Source organism: Phacochoerus africanus, chromosome 8, assembly GCF_016906955.1.
Source record: "Phacochoerus africanus isolate WHEZ1 chromosome 8, ROS_Pafr_v1, whole genome shotgun sequence".
NCBI classification, from domain to species: Eukaryota; Metazoa; Chordata; class Mammalia; order Artiodactyla; family Suidae; genus Phacochoerus; species Phacochoerus africanus.
In genome coordinates, this window is record NC_062551.1 from 166,562,463 (window position 1) to 166,574,667 (window position 12,205).

General features: G+C 44.8%; 1 protein-coding gene across 1 annotated transcript; it reads right to left on the reverse strand.

Moving 5' to 3' along the window:
- Positions 1-548: 548 nt before the first annotated feature.
- KLF17 (KLF transcription factor 17) lies at positions 549-11,990 on the reverse strand. Its single transcript, XM_047793992.1, has 3 exons — positions 11,856-11,990; positions 1,840-2,677; positions 549-1,508 (listed from the first exon to the last, which is right to left on the reverse strand). Exons 1-3 carry the CDS (start codon positions 11,937-11,939, stop codon positions 1,261-1,263), a joined length of 1,170 nt encoding a protein of 389 aa, XP_047649948.1. The 5' UTR covers positions 11,940-11,990; the 3' UTR covers positions 549-1,260.
- Positions 11,991-12,205: the final 215 nt, after the last annotated feature.

Genomic DNA, 12,205 nt, shown 5'->3' on the forward strand with positions numbered 1-12,205 from the left:
TCTGCCCCAGTCCGATTCCCTCCACCCTTGAGTCACCTAGAAAAGAGAGCCCAGAACAAGGACTAAGTACTGGATCTTTTTTATTTGGGTGGTGCAAATCCAGGGCATTGAGAATAAGAGATGCGAGTTGAGGAAAAACAGGAGGTAACACAAGGTGATAGCAGGTTAAACCTCGTTCATGACAAACCTAGAAGAGACCCAGAAGGTGTGTCCACTGGCTACTTGGGAGGTCCTCCCACTGGCCGTACTGTTGGGAGAAATGGTGTCTTGCACCAATTCCGGGAAGGGATGGAAGAAGAGGGAGATTTATCTGCGTGGCTTTCTCCCATCTCCCACTAGTCAAATGTAACCCTACGAGCATCAGCTCCTCCACACTCCTGGGTTGCTGGTAGCTAACCGAGATGCCAGGTCTGTTCTACAGGAAGTATCCACCCACGTCTGGAAATGAGGGGAGAGACACACTCTGGACCTGTGGCTGGGGAGCGCCAGAGAGAATCGGATTGTTTTTCTTTTTGGTTTTTAGGGTCACACCCACAGTATATGGAAGTTCCCAGGCTAGAGGCTGAATCAGAGCTGTAGCTGCCAGCCTACGCCAGAGCCACAGCAACTCGGGATCCAGTTCGAGCTGCGTCTGTGACCTACACCACAGCTCAGGGCACCACTCGACCTCCAACCCATGGAGCGGAGGCCAGGGAGCGAACCCACATCCTCATGGATACTCGTCAGATTCATTTCTGCTGCACCGCAACGGGAACTCAGAGAGAATCTGATTTGGGGCATAAAATGTGTTCAAAACAGTCTTTCTTATTTATCGGAGGAGGGAACTGGGCATAATGACCTTTCCTGGGGTCACATGGCTGGTGAGTGGTAAATTCAGGATTTGAATATAGCCGGGCTCCGGAAAACTGTCAAAGACCAAGATGAGGAACTTGGATTTTATGTAGTAAGCACAGGAGAGTCACTACAGTGTTTCAAGCTGGGAATCACCTAAGATAAAAGCGCTTCTTCGTATTGCTCTGGATCTCAACGTTGCTCCACCTTCCTACGCGGCTACACTTGACAGACGTAGGGAGCCCAGAGACGGGAGGGCCTCCAAGACAGTTTTGGAGGAGCCCCGCTGGGTCCAGAGCTCACAAGGGCTTCCACACTGCCTCGTAATCTTTCTGTCTTCATCTAAGCCTACACCTATGAGAGACAGGCTGGTCAGAGGCAGGCAGCATCTGGGTGGAGCAGCCAACAGGAGGGGAAGACGAGATTGATCTAAAGATGAGGCGCAGGAAGAGGACCGGCCCTACATCCACTGTCTGCCTGCGGGTCTGGGGATCTTGGCATCCGCATGTGAGTCCTCTGGTGTTGCCTGAGATGGTCAGATCTCATGAACTGTCGGCCGCACTGGTCACACTTATGTGGTCGATATCTGGTGTGTATTCGAGTGTGCCTTCCAAGTTCATCGGAACGGAAGAAGGACCAGGTACAGGCTTCCCACGTGCATTTATAGGGTCTCTCACCTGGGGGAGGACAAGCGAGAGAAGGAATTCAGTGGAGGAACAGGCTACCAGATAGGAAGGAAGGAGTCTGACTTTGTGAGCGGAGCAGTTGACGATGAGGAATCAAAAGGGCAAATACAGGAACGCAGGGAGGAGACAGCATCATCAGTAGTCCCCAGCATCTCGGCAGTCATTCTGGACCACGGGGAGGCGAGGCAGTGCGGCCAGCAGAGTTTGATCTCGAGCTTGAAGGATGACGGGCTAAGCGCAAACCATTACAAACCAGGGGTCCCCCACAAAGCTAAAGCCCAGAGCTTCCTCCAGCCACCCTACCCGTCTGACCCCCATTTACCTGTGTGTTTGCGTTGGTGACTCACGAGGTGGGAGCGCTTCGTATAAGCTTTGCCACAGTTCTCATACTCACAGTAGTAAGGCCTTGAAACGGGAGAGCTCCTCCCGGAAGCCCTTTCTTGAGCCCTGGAATTCTGCGCCTCTCTCCGTGGCTCACATAAGTGGTGCTTAGGAAAGTCTTCCTGGGAGACTGGCTGGCTCACAAGAGAGCCCTGGGATTCCAAAGGCAGCAGTGATGGAGACCCAGCGGGGAGCATTCCAAAATCCTGGGGATCTCTAGAGGGCAACATCTGAGCCAAAGAGGGGAGCACTGCCTGAACCTCAGTGGGAGGCATGGTTGGATCCAAAAACATGTTAGGTGTTAAAGCGTCTCCGTTGAAAGGATAAGGCATTGTTGGCATTCCAATGTGGGACATCAATGGGATTCCACTGGGAGGTGAGACCGGCAGCCCACTGGGGGGCATCCTTAGATTCCCACTGAAGGTCACAGCCACACTTGAAATACTGGGCTCTCCTAAGGGCATGGCCTGGGAGCCCTTGAAAACCCCCATTCCTGGCTGGGAAGGAGACATTCCTTGACTGTAAATCATCTGGGAAGCAGTGAACGTCATCTGAGGGCAGTAGCTCACACCATGCTCAGGCGGTGACATACTGAACTGCTGCCCCATTTCACAGGCATTCTGCCTGGGTGCCTGAGCAGAGGCCAAGGACATCCTCTCCAGCTCTGTGCACTGAGGGACATGCCGAATGCCTGATGGGCCAAGGTTCCAAGAGGTGTGCACTCCACCGCTTCCTGGAGATGAAGACATGTCCAAAAAGGACAGTGACTTCTCAGTGTCCTTGGAGAAAGAGAGTCAGGTGAAATTCACCATAGCTCAAATTCCTGTTCCGCAAGCCTCTTCTCCCCATTTCCAGACCTCACCCTAATCCAGGCCTCCGTCATTTCCCTGCCTGAATTAGCCTACCTCCAGGCCTTTTCCCAGCTTGGGCTGTCTAAAATGCAAGTCTGGCTGACAGAAGCATGGTGGAAGCCTAGCTGTGACTCATGCCACCATTCCTGCTTGGCATGGTTTTGCTTTTATTTCATAAAAAGCACAAAGAGCAAATGAATATTCGACAATCCATACCCTCAGCAACAATCTGAGAACACCCTCAAACTTCAGATTATGTTTAAGTGTGAAAGTGAGAGACCATCCCAAACCAGCAGAACAGGTTCAAAAAGCCATAAAGGTAACAAGAATGAATGGAGAGAGTTCAGATAGGTCTTGGCTTTAGCAAAACTTGGAACATTCACAGATATTTACCTACAGAAGAGGCTCTCACCTGAGTGGGAACAGTGTGGGCAGGTCTGAGATCAAGCATTAGAGGAGGCATATCTTCACAAGCACTTTTAAAAAAGATGAGGGAGAGTTCCTGCGGTGGCTCGTCAGAAATGAACCCGATTAGTATCCAAGAGGACGCAGGTTCGATCCCCGGCCTTGCTCAGCAGTGGGTTAAGGATCCAGCATTGCAATGAACTGTGGCGTAGACTGACAGCTGCAGCTCCCATTGGCCCCCTAGCCTGGGAACTTCCATACGCCGCAGGGGCAGCCATAAAAAATAATAATGAGGCATTCCCGTCGTGGCGCAGTGGTTAACGAATCCGACTAGGAACCATGAGGTTGCGGGTTCGGTCCCTGCCCTTGCTCAGTGGGTTAACGATCCGGCGTTGCCGTGAGCTGTGGTGTAGGTCGCAGACGCGGCTCGGATCCCGAGTTGCTGTGGCTCTGGTGTAGGCCGGTGGCTACAGCTCCGATTCGACCCTAGCCTGGGAACCTCCATATGCCGAGGGAGTGGCCTAAAGAAATAGCAAAAAGACAAAAACAAACAAACAAACAAAAAATAATAATGAGATGAAAAAGGTGAGGTATTGTCCTGGAAGTTAAGAATGGTATTCCTCGATGACCGACCAGCATAGGCGTGAAGGGAAAAAAGGAGAGATTGGCAATAGAACCTCTTGAAACAAGACAAGATTCAAGAATCATATATATATATATATATTTTTTTTTTTTTTGTCTTTTTGCCTTTTCTAGGGCCGCTCCCATAGCACATGGCGGTTCCCAGGCTAGGGGTCGAATCGGAGCTATGGCTGCTGGCCTACACCACAGCCACAGCAACGCCAGATCCTTAACTCACTGAGCAAGGCCAGGGATCGAACCCGCAACCTCACGGTTCCTAGTCGGATTCCTTAACCATGATGGGAAGGCCAAGAATCATATTTTTTAAAGTTGTCAGTTGCTGTAGCAGTAGAGAGCTCTGGAACTGAGAAACCGGAAATGTTATCCCACCGTCTCCCACCTACTCCTCCATTGGGAGGGTCCAGAAAAGACCAGTCCATTCAAATACGAAAACCAAAATATGAGGGGGGGGGGGACCAGAATCCTTTAGAAGACACTAAATCATCAAAACAGAAACTGAAGATTGTTACTTCTCAAAAGAAAAAGAAAATTCACCAGAAAAGTGCTGTCACAGATCCAGGAAAAATTTACATTCAAATACAAATTGGAAAAGGAAAAAGAAAAGAAAAGAAAGAAAGCAAAATTTAAAGCAATTGCAGTTTTCACATCAATTATAGACACACCACAGGGAAGAAATTGAGGAATTCAAAGAAGTTATGACCGGACAGTAGGTTATGAGTAATATTAGATGGAAGAGAGGGGGCAATGATAAGGGGAACTGTAGGGGCCTCTGCAGTGCTAACAATGCTTCAAAGGTCATTATTTTCTAATAATCCATTACGCCGTGTACTCATTCACTTTTCTGTTTGAGTGCTATTTTTCGCAATAAAGTACTTTTAAAATAATACTGTTAAGAAATCAAGATTTTCAGCATAAGGGCAATTATAAAAGTCAGAAATAAGTATAATGCTGTATTTAAACAAGAACTATTCTATGCAAACACAAAACCCTCATGCTCAGATTCTGGCCTTCAATTCCAGTCCTAACTAAAAGGAAGAGTCATCCTTGGAGAATTTCCTGACTCCAAGTCTGGAACAAGGAAAGAATAAGTGAGCCTGGTGCATCTTATTGTGCTAGAAAATAAGGGAACTTCCAAAGATTATTAGGATTGTGTCAAAAGGACACAGGAAGTGACACCAGGGAAGATAGTAGGGTAGGAAGCCCCAGGAATCCACAGCCCCACCAAGATAACAATTACACAGGCAGAATTTGCTGGATATAATGACTCTGGAACAATGGAGTCCTTTAAATGCTTGTAACTTCCAAGAGAAGTCTTGGGAAGTAAATTGCAGTTAATTTCCGTCAATTTCAGCCCTTAGGTAGGCGGTGCCTATCCCAAAACACCCCTGGGGGGTTCCATGCCAGGAAGCAGAGCTCAGGGTTCTGGAGCAGCTTGCCTCAGCTGTGGGACCGAACTGGGCAATAAAAACCTTGTGCTACAAATATTGGGGAATCTGTGTTCTGATCACTAATTGCTGCTTGGGGTAATGAGGTGCAAAGAGGTGGGAGGCCATTGTGGGGACTCCCACTACCCTTGTTACCAACCCCTCCTCCCCCAACTGACGGGACTTCCAGGCTATTTAAAAGGATTTGTTTTTTTCACCCTTCATTTTTTCCCCTTTTTTCACCTGTGGGGAACCAGATATTTAAGAACTATTATCTTAAATTATTATATATAATATTATCAAATATTACATATCGTATTCAAAAGCAACCACATATACCAGGAAATTTGGAAAATTTGGAAAATACCCAAGAAAAGATGCAGGCTCAGAAAAGATCTGAGAAAACCTTAAGTTTACATACATTTCAGACTGATCCTGGCACAGAGACAATACACATCAATGAAGAAATCGACAGAACCCTGTAAACCTGCGATAATGGAAAAAACAAAAATCATTATTTAAAAAAAAAACTATAGGGAAAAAAAAACCCAGCAAACTCTGAGGAAGAGGAAGACTCTGATTTCCAGAGTTTGTACATTATACAATTCACAGGTCCGGTTTTCAACAACAAAAAAACACAAGTCATAAAATGACACAGGAAGAAAACAAAACAAAACAAAAATGTCTCTGGGAAAGACCAGATAGTGAACTTACTACACAAAGAAATTAAAACTGTCTTAAAGATGCTCAAAGAGCTACAAGAAGACGTGGAGAGAGTCACATAGATGATGTATGAACACGATGGAAATTTCAATAAAGAGATAGAGAACCCAAGGAGAAATTCTACAAAGAAATTCTGGTGCTGGAGTTCCCATCGTGGCTCAGCAGAAATGAATCTGACTAGTATCCACGAGGACACAGGTTCAATCCCTGGCCTCGCTCAGTGGGTTGGGGATCTCACGTTGCTGTGGTATAGGCTGGCAGCTGTAGCTCTGATTTGACCCCTGGCCTGGGAACCTCCATATGCCAAGAGTGTGGTCCTAAAAAGAAAAAAAAAAGGCAAAAAAAAAAGAATAAGAAATTCTGGTGCTGGAAAATATAACCAAAATGAAAAACTGACTAGCAGGATTCAATAGCAGATTTGAGCAGGCAGAAGAATCAGCTAATCTGAAAACAATAATTGAAATTGTTGAGTTGAGGAAAAGGAAGAAATATTGAAGGACACTGAGCAGAGGGTCTAAGTGGCCTGTGGGACATCAAACAGACCAACATATGCTTGTGGGAGTCCTAGAAGAGAGAAAAGGGATAGAGAGATTGCTTGGGGAAAAAAAAAAATAATGGCTGAAAACATCTCAAATTTGATGAAAGACATGAATACAAACATTTAAGGAGCTCAATGAGCTTCAAATAGGATAAACTCAAAGAGATCCACACTGGAAAAAAAAAAATAGATACTGAGACACATGATATAATCAAACTGTCCAAAGATAGAGACTCTTGGGAATAACAAGGGAGAAGTAACTCATTACATAAAGGATCCCAATAAGATTTTCAGTAGATTTCTCATCAGAAACATTGGATGCCAAAAGGCCTGGGTTGATATATTCAAAATGCTGAAACTGTCTAACCAAGAATCTTTCTTTTTTTTTTTTTCTTTTTTTTTAGGGCCACACCTGCAGCCCATGGAGGTTCCCAGCACAGGGGTCCAATCAGAGCTACAGCTGCCAGCCTACACCACAGCCACAGCCACAGCCACAGCCACAGCCAGGCCAGATTAGCAACACCAGGTCTTCAACCCACTGAGCGAGGCCAGGGATTGAACCCACAATCCCTAGTCATATTCATTTCTGCTGCACCACGGTAGGAACTCCTAACCAAGAATCTTATACCTGGCACACGTGACCTTCAAATACGAAGGAGAAATTAATTTTGTTTACTCACAAATAAACAAAAGCTGGAGGAGTTCATTACCATTAGATCTGAATTGCCCTGCAAGAAGTGGTGATAGAGTCCTGCAGGTTGAAATGAAAGAACACTGGACATTAACTCAAAGCTATATGAAAAAAAAGATTTCTAGCCAGGACAGATACATGGAAACTATAAAAGCTGGTCCTATTGTGCTTGATGTGTAACTCCAAGACTCATGATAGAATAAGAAATGTGTATATCAGTTTTTGCCTCAGTTCCTGATACAGAGCTCCTAAATCCCTTGGAATTTCCTGAACAAGCACATCTTTTGTTCCAATGGGGCAACTCTCAGTGGGCAATGATTAGAACCTTGGAATTTTTGGCCCCATCCCTCATTCTCCAGAAAGGGGGGAGGGGCTAGAAAGTGAGTTAATAAATTGATTATGTCTACATGATAAAGCCTCCATAAAAATCCCCACAGTAGAGTTCAGAGAGCTTCTGGGTTGTTGAACATATGGAGGTGCTAGGAGGGTGGTGTGCCTGGAAAATGGACGCTCTCTGCCCCTTCCTTCCCCATACCTCACACCCTGTGCACTTTATCTGACTGTTCCAGTGTATTCTTTAAAATATCATTTGTAATAAATCAGCAATAGTGAGTAAACTGTTTCCCTGTAGAAAATCCTAAGGATTACATACATTATATCAGTGCTAGCCAAAGCAATACACAGTTTCAATACAAGTCCTATCAAAATTCATCTTTAACAAAAATAGAAAAATCTACTCTAAAATTCAGATGGAATCCCAAATAGCCAAAACAATCTTGAAACAGAAGAACAAACCTGGAAAATTCACACTTCCTGATTCAAAAGTTATGACAAAGCCACAGTAATCAAAACAGGTTAGTGCTGGTGTTAAGGATATAGACCCATTCACCAACAGAAAGGAAGAAAGCCCAGGAATAAACTCTCACACAGATGGAGCAATGATTATCGAAAGATGCCAAGACCATTCAGCAGGGAAAGAACAGTCTTTTCAATAAATGGTGCCGGTGTAATTGGATATCCACAAGCAAAAGAATGAAGTTGGACCCTTAACAGCAAATACAAAAAAAAAATTAACTCAAAATGGATCAAAACCCTACATGTAAGAGCCAAAGTATAAAACTTGGAAGAAAAAATATAGGGGAAAGCGTCACGACATTGGATTTGGTAAAGATTTCTGCAATAGGACACCAAAGGCACAACAACAAGAGAAAAATAGACAAAATCAGACGACACCAAAATTTAAAACTTTTGTGCATCAAGACACTACCAACAGAGTATAAAGGCAACCCACAGAACAGGAAAAAACATTTGCAAATCACAAAGCTGACAAGGGGTTAATATCTAGAATATATACAGAACCCCCCCTAACTTAGCATTAAAACTCAATTCAAAAATGCGGGCAAAGAACTTTTCTCCAAAGACATACAAATAGACAACAAGCACATAAAAAAATGTTGAAAAAAAAAAGGATGCTCAACATCACTAATCACTAGGGGAACAGCAAGTCAAAACCACAATGAAACGCCACTCCACACCCACTAAAATGGTTACAATTAAAAAAAAAAATCATTGGCAAGATATGGAGCTATTAGAACTGATAGGTCTGGTGGGAATGATACAATGGCACAGCTGTTATAGAAACAGCGTGATGCTTGCTTCCTCATTAGGTTAAAAATAGAATGACTGCAGGACCCAGGAAGTCTACTTCTGGGTATACACCTACAAGAATTGAAAGCAGGGACTGGAATGGATATTTGTACACCTGTGTTCAGAGCAGCATTATTCACAAGAGCCAAAATGTGGAAGCAATTCAAGTGCCCATCAACAGCTGAAAAGAGACACAAAATGTGGTCTATACCTCCAAGCACATATCATTCAGCCTTAAAATGGAAGGAAATTCTGACACGTGCTTCAGCATTAGGACATTACATGAAATAAGCCAGTCACACACACAAAATAATAATAATAACGTATGATTCTATGTATGAAGTACTTAAGGAAATCAAATTCAAAAAAAGCAGAATGATGATGGCCAGGGACTGAGTGGAAGGTGGGGGAAGGAAGAATTGGGAAGTTACTGTTTTAATAGTTAAGGGTTTCAATTTGAGAAAATGAGAAAAATTCTGGAGATAGGTGGTGGCAACAATTGCATAATAATGTAAATATGTTTAATGCCACTGAACTGTACACTTAAACATCATTATAATCATATCCTTATATTATACAGACTTTACTGCAATTTAAATGTTTTAAAAAGGGCCTGAAGGGGTTCCCACTGGCCAAATTTGTGAAAATTTGAGAATCCAAAGGAATGATTGTTGATTTGAATAGACTGAATTTATGAAAATTCATGAGCCACAAGTGACAAAGGATCAGCTTTTATCCCAGCTTTGAACATTGTGAATTGAAGTAAAAGCCTTAAGCATTTATTCTGTCCAGTAGGAAACTGTTACTTCAAACTCACGAAATGATCCCAGTTGTTTAAGAAAAATCCTATTTTACAGAGGAATCGAAGCTAATACATGGAGAAAGCATGATGGAAAATCATTACACAACCTCTAAGGAGATTTTCAATCAAGGAAAATTTAATATAAATCAGGAATCCAATTAGCTTTCGGAGCTAACCTCACTTTAGAGGGAATACAAAAAATAGGTAACCTAAATCGTACCAACGCAGTATGAGAAATCCACAAGGAGGAACTTTCTCCAAGAGAGACTTCAGGATGATGAAAGATGGGAAGTCATTCAGGAAAAAAAAAAAAAAAAAAAAAAGCAAACCAAAAAATGAATCTAATTGCAAAGAGACTCAAGAAATGTAATAACCAGGAACAACCAGATACATGTGTGATCTTAAATTGGATTCTGGTTTGGACACATTAGCTGGAAGAGTCATTTTAGGGATAACTAGGGGAATTTGAATAAGAATTACATCTAAAAGGATATTAAGAAATTATCATTAATTCTGATAGCAGTATAATGTTTTGATCCTGGAAGAAAAGAAATCACCCCATCTCTTTTATCAGAACCCCCATCTATTTTATTCACCACTTGCACCAGGTTGGCACCTAACAGGGGCCAGGTAACTGTCTACTGTTGGGGTATTTCTGGGGTACTCAGCCCCCTTTCCCTCCCTTTTACGTTCCTGATGCTTCACAAGCAAACTTCTTTGGAGACGTCTAAATACATGCGTCCCACTATCTCACTTTATTGTCACTCCTCCAAGTTCCGTCTGGCCCGCATCTCTCCATAGATTAAACAGCTCTCATAAAGTCACCTGATGATGCTCTCCGAGTTACTAGGTCCAAACACGCGTCAGACTCTTCCTTGCTTGACCTTTCCTGAGGCTGAGACTACTGGCCATCTTCTGGAAATGGTTCCTTCTCTTGGCCTTGGAACACAAGGACACACTTGCCTGGTTTTCCTCCTTCCCTTCCTCTTTCTCAGTCCTCTCTGTATTATGCTACTCTCTGGGCAATCTTTCTCATGCTAATGGGTCCATTTCTGTTTATAGTCAATTATTCTAAAATCGGTAGCTCCAGGGCAGACCTCTTCGGAATCTTCCAGCTGCCATTTAATGCTCAGTCCTTTTGGATAGCCCAAAGGCACATCATCGGACTTTGCCCCAAAACTCTTGATTGACGTTACCCCCCACACACACCCCCAACTCATCCCCAGGGGAAAAAACTATTAATTCCGTTCCTTTGCATCCTTTGGTCTTACCACTGTGAGAAATGTCACCACTATTCTTACCCAACTGTGTAAGTCAGAAATCTGCTAAGCTGCCCTGAAAGCCTCCTTCACCACCTAGATGCGAGTAATTACCAACCCTTGTGGTGTCTTCCTCCAAGATGTCTCCATGGTTTATTCTGTTTTCTCCAGCTCCACTCTTACCTCTCTAGTTAGGCCACCAATTTTGATTTTCGATTGGATTTTCAAGATAAGGAGCCTAGAGTTCATGCCCCCAGGGCACTCTTTTCAAAACACAAATCTAATTACCCTGTTGATCACGTTTAAACTCATCAATGGCTTCCCCACCACTCTTGGAATAACCATCTCAAGCCTGGGATGACCTCCCGGATGCCCAAGGCCCCCGCCTCCCCTCCCCTCGCCTTGGCCACTCGCCCATCCCTCTCTTAGCCTTGGTCTCAAAGTCCATCTTTCACCGCCTCCGAAGTGGAAGCAATCTGTTTGTGGTCTCAGCATCTGCTAACCCTTCGCCTAACCAGTTCTCTCTGGTCCCAGACCAAATTCTCAGCTGTCTTCTCAACCTCCTAAACCAGATCAAACACCTCTCTACTACTCATTTCTATGGCCCCTGTAATTCTCCTTTACTATAATCTTATGGTAAACTCATCATTGCATTCCTAGAATCTAGCAAAGGCCTGCCCCTCAGTCATTTTTTCCTCCCTGTCTGCTCACCGCTGACTTTCTAACTTTGCCTTCTTTCCTGAGTACTCAAAAGCCTCCATCAAAAGTTACCTGGAACCTCTTCGCCACCCACCCCCACCCAATGCTGATGCTCGGAGAATATTAATTGAATAAAGGATAGGTGATTTCTATTCTCCGTCTCCCCAAATTTCCCTACCCAACGAGTTCCTCGGACTCCTCATCCTCCAGATCTCGGCTTCCCTCCACTCCCTCAGCCCCGAGGCGGGTCCCCAGGGCTCCGACTCCCGGACTCACCTCTGTAAACTGGTGCGGAGCCACAGGCCACTGGCTCAGGCCCTCGGCCCCCTGCTCCATCTCAGCCTGGGATCCGCTGCACATCGGGACTCCGTGAGGGTCCAGATCAGCCAAGCTGAGACCCGCCACGCGTCCCAGGGCCGGTGCTCGGCCGCGACGCCACAATCACGGAATCCCTTGCTCAGCGTCTACTTCTCACCGGGCAAGGGGGCGGAGCCAAGGGCCACACCCACGGACCCACCCAGCAGCCCCTGCCCCACCCCGCAGGGCTCCAGCCCCTCGGTGATCCTGCGCAAACGCAGCAGGGTCACTAACAGGAGAAGTCAGGCTTTCATCACGTCTCACGACTT

Excerpts from the sequence above, each read along its gene's own strand:
- KLF17 (XM_047793992.1), bottom strand. The coding sequence starts at position 11,939 with ATGTGCAGCGGATCCCAGGCTGAGATGGAGCAGGGGGCCGAGGGCCTG. Across the intron at positions 2,678-11,855 it reads CTCCGCACCAGTTTACAGAG|GACACTGAGAAGTCACTGTC; the intron begins GTGAGTCCGGGA and ends TCTTTCTCCAAG. Across the intron at positions 1,509-1,839 it reads TCACCAACGCAAACACACAG|GTGAGAGACCCTATAAATGC; the intron begins GTAAATGGGGGT and ends GTCCTCCCCCAG.